Source organism: Camellia sinensis, chromosome 5 (genome assembly GCF_055761805.1).
Source record: "Camellia sinensis isolate YWXY chromosome 5, ASM5576180v1, whole genome shotgun sequence".
Taxonomy (NCBI): domain Eukaryota; kingdom Viridiplantae; phylum Streptophyta; class Magnoliopsida; order Ericales; family Theaceae; genus Camellia; species Camellia sinensis.
Genome location: NC_138965.1, coordinates 162,554,057 through 162,576,333, shown reverse-complemented (window position 1 = coordinate 162,576,333; position 22,277 = coordinate 162,554,057). Strand labels below are relative to the sequence as shown.

The 22,277-nt window shown below is 35.0% G+C and overlaps 1 protein-coding gene across 1 annotated transcript in view; it reads left to right on the top strand.

Annotated features, from left to right (window-relative positions):
• Window positions 1-8,317: 8,317 nt before the first annotated feature.
• LOC114276072 (EG45-like domain containing protein 2) overlaps window positions 8,318-22,277 on the top strand; it is a 37,670-nt gene continuing 23,710 nt past the window's right edge. The window contains exons 1-2 of the mRNA XM_028217797.2: window positions 8,318-8,515; window positions 8,796-9,096. Of these exons, the coding sequence (XP_028073598.1) occupies window positions 8,389-8,515; window positions 8,796-9,096 (428 nt within the window). The 5' untranslated portion in view covers window positions 8,318-8,388. The remainder of the gene's footprint in view (window positions 8,516-8,795; window positions 9,097-22,277) is intronic.

Genomic DNA, 22,277 nt, shown 5'->3' with positions numbered 1-22,277 from the left:
CTAGCGGTAAATCAACCAAGTCCCAGCTTTTGATTTTTCTTCATAGACTCCATTTCTTCATCCATTGCAGCACTCCATTCTTTACTAGTAGGGAATGAGAGAGCCTTTTTGAGTGTAACGGCCACAAAATGCATGTCATAATCATCTTTGTTTAATTATGCGATAATACGAATTAATTTGAAAATATCTTATGAGGCTACAATTTTGGGACTGAAATTGACGACCATAATGGATTCAGAAACCGAAGTTGGGTACATGGATATGCTAATGGGAATTTAGAGCCATTTGGGACGTTTAATTTAAAACTAATTTCGTTTGATTTGCTAATTTTAATAGGTTGAAATTAAATAATTGAATAGGAATTAGAGCTTAATACCCATTAGTATAATTTAATTTTGTGTAATTAAGATTATAAGATGATGAGATGCATTTAATTTGAGTGAAGTTAATTTGTTTAATTAATTTCTTAGCCTAATTAAGTCAAGCCTTATGTATGTATAATTAAAGGGTTAGTGGAATAGAGTTTTATTCTTCTATACTCGTCAATTGAATAAAGAATAAAGAATTAGAATGAAGAGTTAGTGGCCTTGGTGAACCACACATATATAGAGAGTAAGAGAATGTGCTAGAGAAGAACTCAGGAAGAATTGAAAGGAAGAAGAAGAAGAGGAACCACAAGAAAGTTGAAATTTTTGGTCTTGAAGCATCAATTAAGGTAAGAAATTATTCCAAATTCTTGATATTGAAGGTCTATTACACATCATCTTCCAAGATATAAGTTTAAATGAATTGAATTTGTCCTTAAATAGGAGATTTACTCATGTAATTGAGAGCTTAGGGCATGCATGTGAAAAGAATTGAAGAATTGATCAATTTAACTCATAATTCTTACATGCATGACATATTTTCAAGAGAACAATGATTCTAAACTTATTTTCAAAGATGATTCATGGAGTTTAAGGAGGGATTAAGCATGAATTAGAGCTTGGGTTCAAGAAAAATGGATGTTTCATGAAATTGAGTTACAAAAATGGAAGAATGGGTTTAATTTGATATTTAGAGCTTTATAAGAATTCAATTAAAAATTTGATTTAGGTTCATAAAATTAGATGTAGTCAAATTAAGCCTTAATTGAGAATTAATTAAATTCAATTGAAATTGAGTTAGGTTTAAGATTATGGAAATAAATGTGAAGATTAATTACTTGGGCCTTAATTTTCTTAAAAATGGAGTTGAAATTGCAAAATGTGCATATTTATGGGATTCTGATTTAGTAATTTAAATATGACTGAATAATTGTAATTTAATGTGTATGAGCCTAATTTAAGTTTGATTGTGTAATTAGTGAACTTAATAAGGGTTGGTTTATGATTAGATTATTTATATTTAATTTGTTTGGTTAATATATGACTAAATATGTTTTAATTAGAGGTTAAAGGAAATTAATAATCTAATTAATTCTTAATTCTAATCATCCATATTTAAAAGCTTAAGTGAACTAAATATGTTTCAGATGATTGTGTATCGTGCTATGCATATTTGTGATTGTAGGTCACGAGTCAAGGACTACTTGACCAACCGTTCTGAAAGCCCACTGTGAGTAATATTTCTGTAAAGATATGTTGATATAAATTATGTTTTAATTGTTATCGATAAGCTATAGTTTCTTGAAATGCTATCTTGATTATGTGAACGAACGTCCTATTTGCGAATCTATTATGGCATCCACAGATAGTCCCAAGTTATGGGGGACGTCATGTAAATGCGAGTCCACGACATATATGTAATACGGGATCTCGTTAACCACTTCATTGTGGTGATATGTGTTTAATCGGTATTCGGAACCGATTACTCTAGTCGGAAGACGATATGTGATATGTTCTATGAGATGTACCATTATGTTATGTTCTGATATGAGACTGATATGAATGATCGTGCCATGATTTGTTTTACGGATATGATATATTTGGAATTCGTTCACTAACCCCTTTACTTTAATGTTATGCACTGAGTTTTAGCTCACTGTTTATATATATATATATATATATGTATAGGTGAGCGTTTTGGAGGTCAAGTCTAAAAGGGGTCTTTAGTCGAGCTACCCTTTTGAAGCCTACCGAGTTGTTTTGAGTGCCTTCGAGTTGGGGCTAGGCCTGGAAGGTCGTTGTTAAGCTTTTGATTGTGAAGTAAACATTTGTTATGTGCATATGTTATGTAAAAGATGTTAAGTTACAAGTTATGTACTAAATGTGGGTAAATTAACATTTTTGCATGTAAATTTTTGTTCATATAGATGCACAGCTCATTAGACTATTGGTGTTTTTGAATATTGTTTCCGCTAGCCCCGATTATTTTTGATTGTACAGGAAGGCCTTTGGTAATCTTAGATTACTGGCCGGTTACAACACTAAACCTATAAGGGCGGGTTTGGGTCGTGACATTAAGATTCTTAGGCTCAATCTCATCACTCGGAGCAATCATGGATACTTTCCCTTCAATCTCAAAACGACAACGGGGTATAGCTCTACGTTTGCTTCTACACAATTAAGAGTCCTGAGAATCCTTATCCATTGGATCTAATCCATGGGCAGGTAAACCGCTCCCACTGTCCCTAGGAGCTTGAGGGATTATTTTCTTATTCTCTACTAGGCTACTAGGTGTGCCTTCATGTAGATCCTCCATCTCATAGAACTCTACATATCTAGCTACCTCACCTTTGCTCAGGAAATCCTCCTCTAGGAAATCCATGTCTCGTGACTCAATTTCAATCACACTTCCATCCGGATGCTCCCCAATAAACACATAGCCCAATGTAAGATATATATAAATGCAATGGATAAACAAATTCGGGTATACCTTATGTGTTAGAATCTGAAATAAAGAACCTTGTGGGTAAATTACGTGTTTCACAAACACTAACTAGAAACACCCAGCAATAGAGTGATATTACAATATGAGTATCACCCACTCTAGTCATAGTGCAAAGGCTTGATCATTCTTTGATAGGAGAGAGTTAGAGAGAAAGTATTGAACAATGTTATGGGGTTGATGTTTACATAACTTATTTGATATTATATATAGATCAGATATATAACCATCCATCTATATCTCCTATGTGAGTTATCTTAACAAATAGGATATAATCAGGAAATCAAATTCAAATTACATGGGTAATTTAAATAAGCCATGGGTCATGCCACATGGGCGCCCAAATCCGGGTCTAATACGCGACCCAATTTTCAACACGATTAAACCAACGTCAAATCAATCATAAAATTATTATTTTCGCCACCAATTTAATTGCTCCAAATACTTGGAGGCAACCAAGTTTGCATCATTGTGGAAAATATCCTTTTATGTTTACGCAATATTTGGATGTTGGATTTATGGAGTAAAAAGAAGAAGTGAATGAAATTTTTTTTGCACTCTTTTCTTTTCATTTTTCTTCTTCTCCACAAATCTAATATTGCTGTCTCTAGAGTATCTCCATGGGTTTAGGTTTTTTTTTTTTTTTTTTTGACAATAAAAGTACACTTTATATAAGCCACTTTAGCAATGTGTAGTATTTGTACTACTAAAATGGCACAAGTGCTCCAGTGTAGCATTTGCTATGCTATTTATCTTATTTATCATCCACCATTAATTTGTGCCAAAATTATAAAATAAATAGAAGTTGTATTAAACGAAAGAAACAAAATCATGAAAAATCATATAAGGCTTCCACGAAAATCGGAGTTTGTTTAGTGTGTTATTATTTTGACATAAATCTCTTTTTTACACTATCCACAATATACTAACTTTAGCCCCATGTTGGTTTTGTCCATGAATGTGGATAGTGGTTAAAAATGGGAAAAATAATTTTGGTTATCAATGGACATGTGAGGATTTAAATTTCTTTGGTTGGATTATTAATGGCTAAATAAATTAATGATAACTTAAATTCTAACTACAAAGGCATAAATGTAATTTCAACCCCCCCCCCCCCCAAAAAAAAAAAAAAGAAAGGATAAAGAAAGCCAACTGGCCAAATAAAATTGTGCTATATAATGTTCTAAATTTGGTTAAGAAATAACATTGTGCTATCTTAACACAATATACCTTTTGATAATTTGGTGTCCAGGCCATCTTGAACGCATCTTGACTATACTATTTTATTCATGACATATATATATTTTTTTATTGTTATGCCATTTTAACAGTGTTATACCTAAATAGTAAAGCATTGAAACTTTTTTATTAACTGAGAAACTATTAAGTATCGATATTACTTATTGAATATGATACTGTAATGTGATATGTCACTACAACAAATAGCAGAATTGGCGACTAAAGTTTCTTTTTTCGTCGCTGAAAGTAGTAGAATTGGCGACTAAAATGGAATTAGTCACCAAAATTGGTCACTTTTGCCGACTAAAACAGTTTAGTCGCCGAATACAAGGTTTTTAGCGACTAAAAGGCACTTTAGTTGCCGAATCTGGGGGTTTTAGCGACTAAAGGTAGTTTAGTCGCCGAATGTGACAGTTTTTGGCTACTAAAATAATTTAGTCGCCAAAAGTGATGGTTTTGGCGACTAAAAAACAGATTGGTCGCCGATTGTAGGTGTTTTGCCGACTAAAAACATATTGGTCGCTGAAAGTGAAGCTTTTTGGCTACCCAAAAAAATTAGTAGCTAAAAACTGAGTATTGGCGACTAAAATTCAGTTTAGTAGCCAAAAGGTGACGTTTTTGGCGACTAAAAACAGGTTTAGTCGCCAAAACTGCATATTTTTAATTGGAACTAATTTTTTTAGCGACAAAAAAATCATTAGTAGCCCAAAATAATAGAATTGGCGACTAAATAATGGTTTTAGTCGCCAAAAGTGGCCTAAATTTTTTTTTAATAAATAATTTATTTTTTACATAATTTATATTGAATAAAAATAATTATATTTATATAATTAGTTTTGTATTAATACCGATTAATATACTATAGAAATAATATATATTGCATATACATTCATGTGATGTTATAGTGGCATAGTGGAGGGAGTGTTTGGTTAAAGGTTTAGAATGTGAAAGGGTCAGTGGTTCGAAACTCAGAAAATGCAAAGAAAGAAGGTTTTTTTTTTTTTTTCACGGAATACCTTTGGCGACTAAAATTAGTCGTCGCCAAAAGTGTTGCTTTGGGCGACTAATCACTTTGGTCGGCGATTGATGGCTATCAGCGACTAAAATATTAGTCGCTGAATGTATAATTTCCGAAAGTGTAATTCACTATTGGCGACCATCACTTTCGTCGCTGAAACACCTGTTTTTGCCGACTAAAACTTGTTTAGTCGCCAATACCTCTGCCGACTAAGTACTGGCGACAAAATGGGTGACTAAAAAATTTAGTCGCTGAATCTGAAAAATCCACTTTTGGCGACTAAAGAGGGACTTTTGGCGACTAAAAATTTAGTCGCCAAAGGTGATTTTTGTTGTAGTGTGTGTTGGAAAATTTAAAAGTGGATAGAATTGGACTCCATTTGAATGAAAAGGTACAACCCTTCATTGTATCTATTCATATGAAAGGGTCGAATCCAAGAGATATGACCATTCTAAAGGTCATAAGTACATCTATAAACAAAAATACTAGAGACTCTAAAAATTTTATCAAATGTCTCACATGGGTGTGGGATCCACATGGGACTCACATTGTGTAGGTCTCACACCCATGTGAGACATTTGGTAGAACTTTTGGTAAAATTTTTGGTGTCTCTAACCTTACTCAATAATATCATCTCATCCAATGACATTCATGCATAAGTTAAGGTTTGTTTTAGGATTCATGCATTATGTCTAGTCGAGTATATAAGAGAGAGTGCATAACACAAATTGATTCATTGTACACACAAAAAGTTGTGCAATTTCTGTGTGGGGTGATCATCGTATCCTGGAAACAGGATGTCCATTAACTGCAAGCACCAAAAGCGAAGGCGAAATTCTATCTTACAGGCACAGTATTCAAACACTGACCTCGGTCACAATCTGTATTAAATTTGTAGAATTTTTCTTGTGTTTTATTTTGTTATTTATTTGTATTAAATTGATTTTTTCAAAAATATTTTCCTACAATATCACCATTAATTCCAATATTTACTCTAATGGCCCATGCTAGAAGTAAAGTAAGAACCATTTTTATGTTTCTTGCAGCCATTGGCAGCATCACATGTAGTTCACAACTTTCACACCTAACCTCATCTAATTTCTGGTGAGTGTTTGATATTGACAATTAGTTTCCTTTATTAATTGACATGTGAACCACCAAAAGGTATGCAATTTACACTTTTTATACGAAAATCCGGGTTGGTGATTGAACACTTTAATTAGTGAAATATCACTGATTTTTTTGAAGGCAAATTTCACAGGTCATTATTAGGTACGGTTAGTTCACATGATTTTGTTTTAAACTAATGACAGTGAAAATTCTAATGGATAGGACAGAGCAACTCACATTTGTTAAGTAGTTAGAAGGCGAGAATATTCAACTAGGTTGTAATTTCTCATTTGCTAAAAGCACCATTAGGCAATGCTATATGGCATTTAGGGACTATTTAGTAATTTTTTAAATCTCCCTTTCTCCCATATAATTTAACCCATGTGTACATACCCTCTATTATTTGGAAACAAACACACAACTCTCGTGTGATTTGTAAACTAAAGTACAATATTGTCAAGCCCATTAATATCTTATATGAAAAGAAACTACTCTTTTTTATAGATAATCTCATTATGCAAACCACAAATATTTTTGTCATTTTTTTTTAGAAACAAAATTCACTTTAACCTCTTATGCATTACTCTATGTATGACTTGCTTCATGACATTTTAAAATAGCACATAGTCCCTTATATTCTCGCACATGAATTACATTTATTATTAATTTTGATAGAATGATTGATGGTACATTACAATCCACCAATTATTAAGGGATTATGTGATTTTTTCTAAATAATATCAGTTAATTTGCACATGAATCAAATTATAAGGAATAAAGTGAAATTTGCATTTTTCTTAATTTTATTTAGATTTTATTAGGGCATTAAAGGCATATGAACTTTTTATTTTTTTATTTTTTTTAAATAGAGTATTTGACAATAGCTTTTTCGTTACTTATTTGTATCAACACTTTTTGTTTTTGAGAAATGGCAACGAAATTTGTCATCATATAGATGGTGATAATTGTTGTACAACTGGCCTTGTGCTTTTTTGGATGATGTCTGAATAACAATCATTGTATTTAGGTTTTTTTTGTTTTTAGAGATAAAATGAAAATGGTTAATAATAAGAGAATTAGTAAAATTATATTTGTTTTTATAATGAGGGAATTAGTAAAAAAAAATTTATATAAAATAAATATTAAATAATAAAACAAATAAAATTATAATTTTTACTTAATAAAAAATACAAAAATATTAAACATTAATGTTTTAAAAAAATGCTCAACAAGTTTTAAAAAAAAAAAATTTACATTGACCGGTTAACTAGCCGGTTGACCGGCCGAACTTCCGATAACACCCAATCCGAACAGACTAATTTGCTAATACCATCTCTCACTCCGGATTACTAATACCCTCGCCAATGCCCATTCATAGTCCTTCCGGACTACGAATCCAAACCTCCCAAACCAAACAAACAGGCTCTATCTTTACTATTCATCTATCACAGTCTATAGTGAACTTTGATAGCTGAAAACAAACGCCCCCTATAGTATTGTGAGACTCTTGCTAATATCAAATGAATATGAGCTTTACTATTTTTTTTTTATCTTTTTTCGAACGTGCTTTACTATTTTTTTAAATCTTTTTTTGAATTATTTTTTTGTAATTCTTTATTATTTTGGGCTGAAATTTTTTATTATTCATTTTTTATAATAAAAATAAAGGCCCAACTTTCTTATTTCATAAATAACTGCAATTACTAGTTAATAAAATGTCACTTTCTAACATACAAAGCATAAAGTATTGCATCATTTTCTATGGCCCTATTTGGTGCAGCTTAAAAGCTGCTTATTTCAGCTTTCAGCTTAATTTAAGCTATTTTGATATGTTTGGTTTAGTTTATAACTTTTTGGAAGTCAGAAATCAGCTTATTCTTTGAGTGGGGCAGGAGATGCTTAATTTATAAGTCAGAAATCAGCTTATGTTCATAGTTATAAGCTATAAGCTGTTTAAGTATAAGTTATAAATACTTTCCTACAACTCTACCAAACAGGACCAATGCTAACAAAAACAAAACAAATAAATAAATTTAAAAAAATTGTAATAAAAAATTGAAAATGCTCTTTTCACTAAAACAAAATCATGGACCCAAAAAACAGTACACCATGTTTTTGTCCATAAAAGACCCTTTTTCCCCTCAACGTCGGTTATGTTTTCCAACATGCCTAGGACTCAACCAATCCTTCAATGGCTCTCTCTCTTCATTTTGGTCGAGCTCTGTCTTCCCTCTCATGGCGATGTCGGCACAGCTGCTCAGTATGATCCTCCATATATACGTAAGTACCATTTTAAAAAATAAATTTTATCAATACAGAAATCAGTCACAGATAAAACACAGAATGTATATGAACATGTATCATTTTTGTGCGACCAGTTTCCATATTAGTAGCTGAATTGTTCCAAAATGTTGCAAATGTGTTAAAAAGCATTTTCCGCGGCATTGCTTCAGGGCATTTTAATCTAGAAATGCCACTAAAACTTAAAAACTGCATAATTCAAGAGTTTCAGCTGATAAGATTGATCTAGTGACTGATTTTCGATCTGGGTTTCGTGCAGCGACTGCATGTTATGGAAGCGATCCTTCACAGTTTCCTTCAAGCAATTTGTTCGCGGCGGTGGGGGATGGAATATGGGACAATGGGGCATCATGTGGGAGACAGTACTTGGTGAGGTGTATTAGTGCAACAGCTCCTGAAACTTGTGTTGTTGATCAGACTGTCCAGATTAGGGTGGTTGATTATGTCCCTACGGCAGCTTCGAATCCGTCGGCTGGTGGCACCACCATTGTTTTGTCAAAGACTGCATTTGGTGCCATTGCAAATTCTTCAGCTGCCTTAATAAACATTGAATTCCAACAGTATCTCTCTCTCTCTCTCTCTCTCTCTCTCTCTCACATGTCATGTTTTGCTCTATGTCATGCATTATTGAATAAGTTTTCATAGCTTTTGGTTGCATTTTGTCAAGGTTGTGTCATGTCATCCTTGAGTTGGCATGCCAAATCTCTAACTTGTTCCAACTTCCGTTTAATTATCTTCTGGATGAGGTTAATCTAAGTTGAAAGTAAAATGCTACATATAACTTTGGGGAAATTACCTAACAGTGGGAAGTTGAAAAAAATATTACATATACATGAAAAAATTTATAATTTTAATTATCAATATTGACCAAATTTATCATTATAATTTATAATTATTTTTTAAGTTCTACACTGATTTGAAATTCTACCTATAACTTTATTTTTTAAGCACTAGTGAGTTGATTTTATACTTTTTATTAACGTAATCTTATTACGTTGTGTTTAGGAGTGCGGGTAAAAAATAAGAGAATGTGTAGCTATACTTTTAAAATGGTTATCCTTAAGTTTTAAAAGATAGTATCGAGAGACTGATCATTTTATTAGACAATCTTTAATGTATTAAAAAAATAATAAATTTTGTTTGTGTACTTAACAACAAACGAAATATAGAAGAAATAGAGAAAATGAGAGAGATTGTTTGATTACAAAAATCAAACCGGAATATAAAATAAATAAATAAATAAAATAGATTTTTATTTTGTCACAAAAACAAAATCAAAATCTGAAACAGAAAAAATAATAAAACAGAAAAGTAAATTAATTACTTACCAAATTAATTTGTTGAACTAATTTTCTGATCAACTCCAGTATTTAACACTGTGTCTTTAAGACATATTCGTTCTCTCCACAGTGCTTTCAGATTGTGGACGTGTATCTCTCAAGATAAAATGATCAATAGTGAATAGTAGCAGCACTACACACTATTCACACAACGAATACACTAAGTGTTTACACTCTTTCTCACAAGGAAAATAATACAGCAAAATGCAGATAGAGCAGGTAGAATTTGGGACAAAAATTGAAGTGAAAAAACCAAGTGAGGGACTGCCTATTTATGGATAAAAAGGTGGCTGTACAATTTGAATTAAACAGGTGCAAAACCTGTTTGAACTGGTATTATATCTGTTCGGTTTGAATGAACAAGTAATGTGGTTGTTGGGTTTAAATTCAAACAGATATGAATCAGTTTGGTTTGAATTCAAACAAATATTCATCTGTTCGGGTAAGGAAAAAATCGAAGCTAATTTTGAAATTAATTTTCGAAATTCAAATTTCAAAAAATTAGAATTTAATTTTAAAAAAATAAAATTCAAATGTTTTTGGCTCAAAAAATAGATATTGGACCGGACAAGCCCAACCCAACCGCACACCACGCACCCGCACCCAAGCCCAGCCCTCCCAGACGGGCGACAGCGGCGGCGCATACGTGTTTATTTTGAATCCAATAGGTCTAGCCCACTTTGTCCATAACCTTTCCCCCTACAAAACTTGAATGCCCCTTAGGGCCTATCCTAAGTTCCAAACTCAAGCCTTATAAACCTACTCAAAGTTTGTCCACCAAATCAATATAGGATAAGCCTTAAACCAAACATTTAGGAAATTTTACCAAAAATACCATTTTCATAGAACTCTTTTTGGCTTTAATTTTTCATTCACCCGATGATGGTTTTGAGCAACCAAATATACTACATGAATCACAACACGGCATAAAACGCGTTACCACTTTGACCCACCAACTTTGGTGCATGAGTCCCACCTAAAAAATAGACCAAAGTTGAGAAAAAATTTGTTTTTCCAAAACTCATTTCTAACAATCCCCCACATGAATGGAATTTGATGACAATGAAAATGCAACAATATGCAAAATTTGTCGAGAGAGTATAAATCGAAATATCTTACATCGGTATAAATAGCTTTCAGCCTTGAACATTCCTTAGTGATAACCTATTGAACTTACTAGCTAACCAATAAACGTGATGCCTTGAATTGTTCAGCCGTTTGTGTAAGCCAAGACAATAGATTTCACACAAAATATCTTCTGACACATCGTGATTCTCACGGTTATATTCATTTTGGCCTTGAACGCTCCTGATTGTTCATGAGTGCTTCAAGAGAATTTAGCCTCTACATTCTTATAGAACCAGCCCCAGTTCGACACTCATATAGGTGATTTTTATTGTGAGTATCTCCTTTATACTCGTCTTGATTTTTAAGTCTAAATCAAGATATAAGTAATCATTAAAAGTAAAGCTTATCCTTAAACCCCTACATATAACACATGTTGCAGATATCATTCTCACCATAGGAATGAGTAGAGAATTTTAATCCCTTAGTGATTTTTGGCGAGCCACACATGACTTAGTTGTCCCTTTGAACTTAATTCTTGGGATCTCCAGTCATTTAAGTAGAGTTACCATTATGATAACTCTTATATAATAGGCTTTAATCATATCCCCTTTGATGAACTATACACTTGCTCTTTAGTCAAACCTTTTGTTAGTGGATTTTAGATTTTATATAATCTATTGAGATTATTCTATTTGAGAACAATTGTCTTACGGTATTATGTCGACGATGAATATGTCGTGACTTACCATTGTACATATGACTCTGTGCCCTGTCTATTGCAGATTGCCTATCACAATGAATACAGATAGCTAGCACAGGTTTTGGCCACATTGGAATGTCTTCTAAGAAGTGGCGAAACCATTCTGCTTCTTCTCTTGCTTTGTCTAAAGCAATAAACTCCAATTCCATTGTTAATTGTGCAATACATGTTTGTTTCGTGGATTTGTAAGAAATAGCAGCCCCTCCCAAAGTAAAGACATAACCACTAGTGGATTTTGAATCTTTAGTATCTGATATTCAATTGGCATCACAATAACCTTCTAGTACTGTAGAATATCGAGTAAAGTTCAAATCATGATCACGGGTAAATCTTAGATATCTAAGAACTCGAATGATCACTTTTTAATGGTCTTTTCCGGGATTACTAGTGTACCTACTCAATTTACTGACAGCATAAGCTATATTAGGATGAGTACAATTCATTAGGTACATTAGGCTTCTAATAATTTAGGAGTATTTTAACTGAGATACCACGTCACCTTTATTTTTTGATAAATAAAGACTGATGTTTACAGGTGTTCTAGCTACATTCATATCATCCTTGATAAATTTATCAAGAATTTTCTCAATATAATGTGATTGAGACAATACATATCCGTCAGATGTTTTAGTAATTTTCATTCCTAATATTACATCTGTGACCCCCATATCTTTCGTATCAAATCTTCTATTCAGCATTTGTTTAGTTAATTTCATCATGTTTTGACTACTTCCAATGATAAGCATGTCATCCACATAAAGACAAACTATGGCATATCTTTGGTCAGTGTTTTTAACATAGACGCACTTGTCACATTCGTTTATCTTAAACCCGTTAGTAAGCATAACATAATCAAATTTTTCATGCCATTGCTTAGGAGCTTGTTTTAATCCATAAAGAGATTTTATAAGCCGACAAACTTTCTTTTCTTGCCCTGGCACTACAATTCCTTCAGGTTACTCCATATAGATCTCTTCATTTAGATCACCGTTTAAAAAAGCTGTCTTAATATCCATTTGATGTATTTCTAAATTGTACAACGATGTTATAGCAATAAGTATGTGAATAGGTGTTATTCTTGTCACAGGGGAATATATGTCAAAATAGTCCAGACCTTCCTTTTGTCTGTGACCTTTTACTACAAGTCTTACTTTATTCTTGTCTATTGAACCATCTGCTTTTATTTTTCTCTTGAATATCCATTTATATCCAAGAGGTTTAAAACCAGGTGGAAAATCCACCAATTTCCAAGTATGATTTTGCATAATGGATTCAATTTCATTACTAACAGCCTTTTTCCAGACAGGTGCTTCAGGACCTGTCATTGCTTCCTTAAAGGTTTGAGGTTCATTTTCTAACAAGTATGTCAGAAAATCTAGACCAAAGGATTTTGATGTTCTTGCTCTCTTACTTCGTCTTGGTTCATCATCAGTTAAATCCTGTTAGTTGAGACCATTACCAGTATCTTGTGTTTGATTGTCATTAACCTCTTGACTTTGTGTACAATCATAAGTTCTTTTATGTGAACTTAATTCATGTCTTTTCTTGTAAGAAAAAAATGTTCAAAAAAAACAGCATTCCTTGACTTTATAATAGTGTTCACATATATATCAGGTATTTTTTATTTATAAGTCAAAAATCGATATACACTACTATTTTGAGCATAACCAATAAATACACAATCCACTATTTTTTGTCATATCTTAGTCTTTTTGGGAACAAAAACTTCTACTTTTGCCAAACACCCTTACATTTTTAAGTATTTGTAGGACGGTAGTCGACCTTTCCACAATTCATAAGGAGTGCTATTAGTTTTCTTGTGGGGTATTATGTTAGGAACATAATTAGGAGACAAAATTGCTTCCCCCCACAAGTTCTGCGGTAAGCCTGAACTTAGTAACATGGCATTGATCATTTCTTTAAGGGTTCTATTCTTCCTTTCAGCAATTCCATTTTGCTGTAGAGAATAGGATGTTGTAGTTTGGTGAAAAGTGCCATGTTGTGCACAAAATTCATTTAATGTTGCATCATATTCACCACATATATCACTTCTAACCATTTTAATGGTTTTACCAAGTTGATTTTCAATTTCAGTTTTGTAGAGTTTAAACATTTCTAAGGCTTCATTTTTACTTCTAAGTAAGTATACATAACAATTTCTTGTGCAATCATCGATAAATATTATAAAATACTTCTTGCCTTCTCTAGTTTGAACAAATTTAAGATTACACACATCAGTATGAATTAATTCTAGAGGTTCAGTTTTTCTTTCAATCGATTTAAATGGAGTCTTAGTTAGTTTCGCTTCTACACAAATCTCACATTTGTGATTAGGATCAATTTCAAACTTTGGTATATAATCCAAACCAATTAATCTATGCAAAGTATCAAAATTTACATGTCCTAATCTACTATGGCATAAATTCGACCCAAGAATATAAGCAAAAGATGTTTTATTCTTATTAATAGCAAGTTTTGGAACAACCGTCATTACATTCAACTTGAAGAGACCATCACTCGTGTATTCCTTACCAACATGCATACCACTCTTTGTTAATACAAATTTATCATACTCAAATACAAGCCTAAAACCATTTTTACTTAACAAAGAACCAGAAACCAAATTCTTCCGGATGTCTGGTATATGCAGTACGTTGTTGAGGGTAAGTTCCTTCCTTGATGTCATCTTCAAGATCACCTTTCCTTGTCCAGCCATAGTAGAAGTAGAAGAATTTCCCATGAAAAGTTATTCACCATTTGTAGCCTCATTGTAAGTAGTGAACATCTTCTTGTCCATACAAATGTGACGAGTTGCCCTAGTGTCAACCCACCATTCTTTGGGATCTCCAACCAAATTAGCCTCAGACACCACAGCAGAGAGATTAATGTCATTTACCCCATCAAAGATGTAATCTAATTCTGTTATGTTGGCTTGATTAGTGGTCTTCTTGCTTGTACTTCCATAATCCTTCTTAGGGCGACGACAGTCAGAAGCTCAATGTCCAGTCTTGCTACAGTTATAGCATTTGCCTTTGAACTTTTTATTGCCATTATTGTTGTCTTGTTTAGGACCATCTCCAGTAAACTTCCTCTTTTTGTTATGTGGTTTATGCACTTGTTCAATCACATTAGCCTTGGACTCAATGGGATTTTTACCATTCCTCTTTTCAGTCTTTCGGTTATCTTCCTCAATTCTCAATCTTACAATAAGTTCATCCATGGTCAGCTCTTTGCATTTATGTTTTAAATAATTTTTAAAATCTTTCCAAGCCGGTGGTAACTTTTCTAATAAAGCAGCGAAGACTCGCTAAGAGACATACCTTCAGAATGAATATTATGTAAAATTAATTGAAAACTTTGAACTTGAGAAATTACTGTCTGGGAGTCTCCTATAACGAAGTTTAGAAATTTTCCGACAACAAATTTCTTTGTACCAGCATCCTCTGTCTTGTATTTTTTTTTCAAAAAATCCCACAATTCTTTTGCTATTTTTGAAGGGCTGTAAACGTTATACAGTATGTTGTTAAGGCCATTGAAGAAGTAGTTTCCACACAGAAAATCATAATATTTCCAAACGTCGACAGCGACAACAACTTATTGATCACTTTCATTATCTCTCAGTACTGGAGCCTCTTCGCGTAGAAACCGGGCCAGATTTAGAGTTGTAAAATAGAACAACATTTTCTGCTGCCATCCCTTAAACTCAGTGTCATTAAAGTTTTTTGATTTTTCTTCATGATTTATTGGAACTTGAATATGGTTCTAGACAGGGACCGGAGTCATTGTAACGATTAGATTTGGAGTACTACTTTCAGCAGCCATAATATCTGATTACAAAAATCAAAAAAACGAAAACATAAATTAATTTTCTAGTTTCTCAAATCAGAAAATAAATTATAACACAAAATAATTTTATTTTTCTAGTTATTAAAACCAAGAAAATAAATTGCTACACAATAATTTTCTGTAACACTATTACACAAAATAATATTCTGAATTGTTAATGACACCAGTATATTACAACTAGTTGTCAAAAAAAATAAACAGTATATTACTACTATTTGTATTTTCTAACCAGAATATTACTTTGTGAAAGTACAGAAAAATAAATACAATGAAGACTCCAAAAAAGGATCTGTCTTAAGATTGTTGGACAATCTTCAATGTATTAAAATAAATAAATAAAAATTCTGTTTTTATACTTAACAACAACGGAATACAGAAGAAATAGAGAAAATGAGAGAGATTGTTTGATTACAAAAATCAAACCAAAATATAAAATAAATAAATAAAACAGATTTTTATTTTGTTACAAAACAAAATCAAAATCTGAAACAGAAAAAATAATAAAACAGAAAAGTAAATTAATTACTTACCAAATTAATTTGTTAAACTATTTTTCTAATCAAGTCCAGTGTTTAACACTGTGTTCTTAAGACAGATTTATCCTCTCCACGGTGCTTTTAAGTCCAGTCTAGTCCAGTCCAGTCCAGTTCAGTGTTTAACAGTGTGAACAGGTATTATATCTGTTCGGTTTGAATGAACAAATAATGTGGTTGTTGGGTTTAAATTCAAACAGAGATTCATCTGTTCGGGTGGGAAAAAAACCGAAGCCAATTTTGAAATTAATTTTCGAAATTCAAATTCTAAAAAATTAGAATTTAATTTTAGAAAAATAAAATTTAAATGCTTTTGACCTAAAAAATAGGTATTGGGCTGAACGTGTTACCACTTTGACCCGCCAACTTTGGCGCATGGGTCCCACCTAAAAAATAGACAAAAGTTGAGGAAAAATTTGTTTTTCTAAAACCCATTTCTAACACATCTTTGTCCCATTGTAGTGATATAAGAAATTAGATAACGTGATTATCATTTTTAAAAAATCACCAAATTGAAAAAAAAAAATTATGGCAGCTTTGATTTTATACTTTTTATTAATTTTAATCTTATTATCTTGTATTTAGGAGTGCAGGTAAAAAATGAGAGAAGGTATAGCTTTCCTTTAATTAAAATGGTTACTCTTAAGTTTTAAAAGATAGTATCGAGAGACTGATCATCTTTGTCGCATTGTAGTGATATCAGAAATTAAATAACGTGATTATCATTTTAAAAAAATCACCAATTGAAAAAAAAAAAGTTTGTAGTAGCTGTACGAGTAAGAAATAATCTTCTCATATAATCCTGTTGATCAAGTCCGCGCTCCTCCAAACGTCGTCGCTTTACTCCCTGAAAACACAAACGTGAGCTAGCCGGCGGGTGTGTGCCGGATACCTCTCCGATGCCTAAGTCAGCAAAATAGACAAAAAACTCTGTGTATTCGGGAATCAAAGTTATGTTACCTCTCCATAGGTGATGGTATGAGCTTTTATAGGTTTCGCGTGGCACAATCCTAGTAGGACTCTTATTCCTCCATGCAGAGTCCTCCTAGGAATCATACTCCTGAAAGATAATGTTTATCCTTCAACACCCCCCTCACTGCTTAAACCAAGTGAGATAGTCCTAGCTCGGTGTCATATCCAAACGACCGAGCTAGCATTATCATGACACAATGACAATGTAACCGAGCTAACAATACTCATGTTACATTTATCTCGCGCTTTATATGTAACATGTACCTCGGCTTTGCTTGTAGACCGTGCTAACCATAGCATACTTGGACCGAGCTACTCAACAACAAGGTCCTAAATAGAAACCAAAAATATCTTGGCTCATGATGGTTTGACCGGGCTAACTGTCACCGCACTGACCGTGGTGACCGAGCTAACCACCAAGCTCCTTCGGATCGGGCTACCAGCAAGGCTCCTCTGGACCGGACTAATTACAAGACCCTTTTACTCAGCTCTTCTTACTGTGGCCCACAGAATGGCCCATTACCCAGCTTGGCCCAATTTACATATAAATTACCCTCTCAATTGCCCCTTAATTCCATCTACGCAGCATGATAAGGATTACCTGTTACCAGCCGAGCTAAAAAAAAAAAACTTTAGCCTTCCAACCGAACTAAAAAACTTTAGCCTTCCAACCGAGCTAAATTCATACTGTGCTACCCATCTATTCGGTCAAAAACGTCTTTTCAATGGCAGTAACTGAATCGATTTCTATTCCAAGGACACGTGGTAAACTCTGATTAGCCAAATGCAGCTGTTACGCCGTCTTCGTACTTCGTATTTTTTGAACAGTCCCGCCTTTTTTGTCCTTCTTTACACAAAAACTACTCATTTTTGAATCTATTACGTTCACTATTCATCATTTTTCTCTCTCTTCGAACTTCTTCTCCCTTATTCTCTTGCACCTATGGAGCTCGTGTTCTTGCTGGTACTACCTCCATTTTCAGTGCCACTACCTTGAACTGGTAAGTGGTTCGAATTTTCTTCTTTTCTGTTGATTTCGCACCTCTTTTACAACACAAAGTATGTTTTATTCGTATGTGTTTCAAAACATATGCCATGTTTGCTTTCATTTTTCCCTGAAAAACCATGTAATAGAACCACTTATACTCACGAATAATCTGAAAAACGATGTATTTGATCCAAAATCACACATCAACCGAACTAGGATACTGTTTGTATTAGATGCAAGCCTAGCCACAACCAACAACCGCACTAAAACTTATGCCATACTTGTGGTTTCCATAAATTGGGGATCTTTCGTTTCTTTTAACCGAGCTATCGCACCGTACTAGGTTTGCACAATATCACGCTAGAAAGCCTCAACCCCCGACCGAGCTAAATCTAGGGGCTAAACCAGCTCCCTTAGTTCAAAACCGAACTAAGAATGCTGCCCCAATGGCTCGACCGGGCTAAAAGCCCCTTGCTTAAACCGAGCTAAGACTGATAGCATCCCATGTAACCGAGTTAGGACTTCATTTATCTTGCCTATATTTCCTGTAGCACGGTCCCACGATCTGTGCTTAACACCTTTATTTTTTACTTTGTAGACTCTGACTAGGTTGCCCAGGCACTCCTTTGAATGTTTGACCGAGATATCCAACATCTTCTCAGCGCCGAGCTAACACTTAGGCTAAGCTATACATAATTTAAATCCTTATAGGTAAATATAGGTTTTTAGTGAACTCACCAGGTGCTATGACCGAGTTCCGAAGGGACTACCATATCCCTGATGATGTTCATCTCACTTTAGCCGAACTAGATACCATACCCTGGGGAAACCCTGGTAGATACCATACCCTGGGGAAACCCTGGCTTTGTTCCCTTTACATTTCTTTCCATTGTAGAAACCGGACTAAGATTTCCTATACAGCCCCTTCTATGCGAATTCCTCAGACAAACCAACCTCTGCCCTACCCAACTTTCCACAAATTCGTACCGCATAATAAATGGCATTGCCGAGCTAAACCGTCGAGCTAGCCTTAATCTCGGTCTAGCCGAGCTCTTCCACCAATACTCCATAGGATCAAATGAAGATGGCTGGGTTTACTATTTAAGAATAAGGCGCCGGCGTGAAAAGATAATAAAAAATGCCCCAGATAAGGACGTCAATGATGATGATTTCTTCTGGGTATCTGGGAACTTTGAGGATCATCAAGCCTAGATCCTGGGCGACAGAATAAATTGGAATAAGGGTGAAGCCGGTAAAATTACCTCGGCTCAATTCCATGCTTTTCTTTACTTCGGTTTTCTTATGTTAAACCGCACTGACTGTCGTCTTCTTTTCTTCATGCAGATTTGAATTTTCTCAAGTCCCAGTACAGCTATCCCAACTTAAACACACTTCGAGCCGCACTGTGATATCCTAATAGAGGTTGGGCCGAGCTACTGAATTTTGAATCGACGTACAGATACAGTAATAGGCGAAAGACCAGGGTGACTGACTTTTTGTTGGAAGCCTCTCCTGAACCGGACCCATCATTGCCTGAAATTAACCTGATCCAACTAACTGCTGAATAAGAAATGGCCAAAAAGAGAGCTATAAGAGCCCTTCTGACTTAAACAAATCAGCCTGAGGTACCACCGACTGGCCAAACACAAGAGGCCGTGGTAGCCCTGCCAACCCATCAGCCTTCAACATCTCGGACAAGTAAGCGTGCTCGGATTTCTCCACCCAAGCCACGCCTTGTCGATGAGGATAAAACCGTGCTTCCTCCAACCGCAGTACCAAGCCCACAACCTGAGAGCTTGGACCGAGCTAACTCTTCTGATTAGGCACCGAAATTATCGTACCAGAACCGAGCCATCCGAGACACAGATTCAGTGGTGGCAGACAAAGATCACATGCTGGCTTTCAATCTAGCTAAGAGCGTGTGTCTGCCCCCTGATATGGATCATCATGCCTACCTAACCGAGCTAAAAGCTATCCGTTCGGCCACCAAATCAATGGTGCTAGTGAGTATTCTTTCCTTTATCTTCCTTTTTTGTGCAACTATTAGCTCGATTCTTACTCCAATTTGCTTACCATATTTATATAGGCCATGCAGAAGAACCAGATTGCTCATAAGCGTGTGCTAGAGCTACGCAAAACAACAAGGCAAGCCTTGGCAGAGGCTGACCAGAAGACGGCCGAGCTAAACGAGGCCAAACAAAAAATGGTCGAGCTTCAATCTGAGGTCGCCCGCCTCACCGGTTTAGTTAACACAGCCGAAGTGGAGAAACAAAAAGCTTTGACCGAGCTGAAAGACTACTACCTGCGTGAGCTTGCCACCATTGAGGAGAAGAAGACGGCCAAGATAACTGACCTTGAGAAGAAAATCGGTGATGTAGAAGACCGCGGCTTCAAAGAAAGTGAAGCAACCTACATTCTGCAGTGCAAAGCTGTCAAGGATTTATTTTTTAAGTACGGGTGGAAGGCGGCGGTGGAACAGCTCGGTCACGGTCCAGAGACTGAGGTTTTCCTGAACCCTCCATCGTACTTCATACCGAGCTGTATGGCAGAGTATGCAGCCGCCATTCAACAAAAATTCCTTGAATCTGAGGATGATGATGAAGAGGCCGTGCCTAATAATGCCTCGGTCATCAGTGATCCTGCCATCCAGTCAGCTTAGGTGGAACCACCGGTAGAAGACCTGACAACCGAGCTACCAACTGAAACCGGGCTCCGAGTCAAACTGGATGCTGATCTTGACGACCTGTTTGCTTGACTTTGTATTTTCTTTTCTTTTTTTCTTTTTTTTTTTATTTTTGGAAAAAAAACTGTAACCGGGCTGAAATCCCACCCTTTTGTAACTCTTTCTTTGCATTCTCAATGAAATCATCTCTTGTTTTCTTCAACTGTCTGTTCGGTTTACGTCTATGATTATTTTCTCAATATAATCTGAATGAAGTACATTCTCTGTCTGAGATTTTATCCCGGTCTTAACTTTGTAATCTAGCTATCCATACTTGCCAACCTCTTCAGCCTAGATTCTTATCTCGGCTGAAGAACAATAAGTGTTGGTTTTTCCAGCCAACCTCTTCAACTTAGATTCTTATCTCGATTAAAGAACAATAAGTGTTGGTTATTCCAGCCAACCTCTTCAGCCTAGACCCTTATCTCGGCTGAAAAACAATAAGTGTTGATTTTTCCAGCCAACCTCTTCAGCCTAGATCCTTATCTCGGCTGAAGAACAATAAGTGTTGATTTTTTCAGCTAACTTTTTCAGCCTAGATTCTTATCTCAGCTGAAGAACAATAAGTGTTGGTTTTTCCAGCCAACTTTTTCAGCCTAGATTCTTATCTCGGCTGAAGAACAATAAGTGGTTTTTCCAGCCAACTTTTTCAGCCTAGATTCTTATCTTAGCTGAAGAACAATAAGTGTTGGTTTTTCCAGCCAACTTTTTCAGCCTAGATTCTTATCTTATCGGCTGAAGAACAATAAGTGGTTTTTCCAGCCAACTTTTTCAGCCTAGATTCTTATCTCGGCTGAAGAACAATAAGTGTTGGTTTTTCCAGTCAACTTCTTCAAACTAGATCCTTAGCTCGGTTGAAGAACAACAAGTGTTGGTTTTTCCAGCTAACCTCTTCAGCCTAGATCCTTCGCTCGACTGAAGAACAATAAGTGTTGGTTTTTCCAACTAACCGCTAAGTTGGTTATTCCTGCCAACCTAGAGTAAAGTGTTTGGTTATTTCGACCAAACATCCTGTAGCCTGGATCCTTATCTCAGGCTTAGGAGGGGTGTTGGTTTTTCCAGCCAACCTCTAAGTTGGTTATTCCTGCCAACCTAGAGTAAAGTGTTTGGTTATTCCGACCAAAACGTCCTGCAGCCTGGATCCTTATCCTGGGCTTAGGAGGGGTGTTGATTTTTCCAGCCAACCTCTAAGTTGGTTATTCCTGCCAACCTAGAGTAAAGTGTTTGGTTATTCCGACCAAAACGTCCTGCAGCCTGGATCCTTATCCTAGGCTTAGGAGAGGTGTTGGTTTTTCCAGCCAATCTCTAAGTTGGTTATTCCTGTCAACCTAGAGTAAAGTGTTTGGTTATTCCGACCAAAACGTCTTGCAGCTTGGATCCTTATCCTGGGCTTAGGAGGGGTGTTGGTTTTTCCAGCCAACCTCTTTAGCACTGATCGTAATCTTAGCTGAAGAGAGTGCAAAGTTGGTTATTCCGGCCAACTATGCTTTCAGTGCGCCTAACTCACTAAAA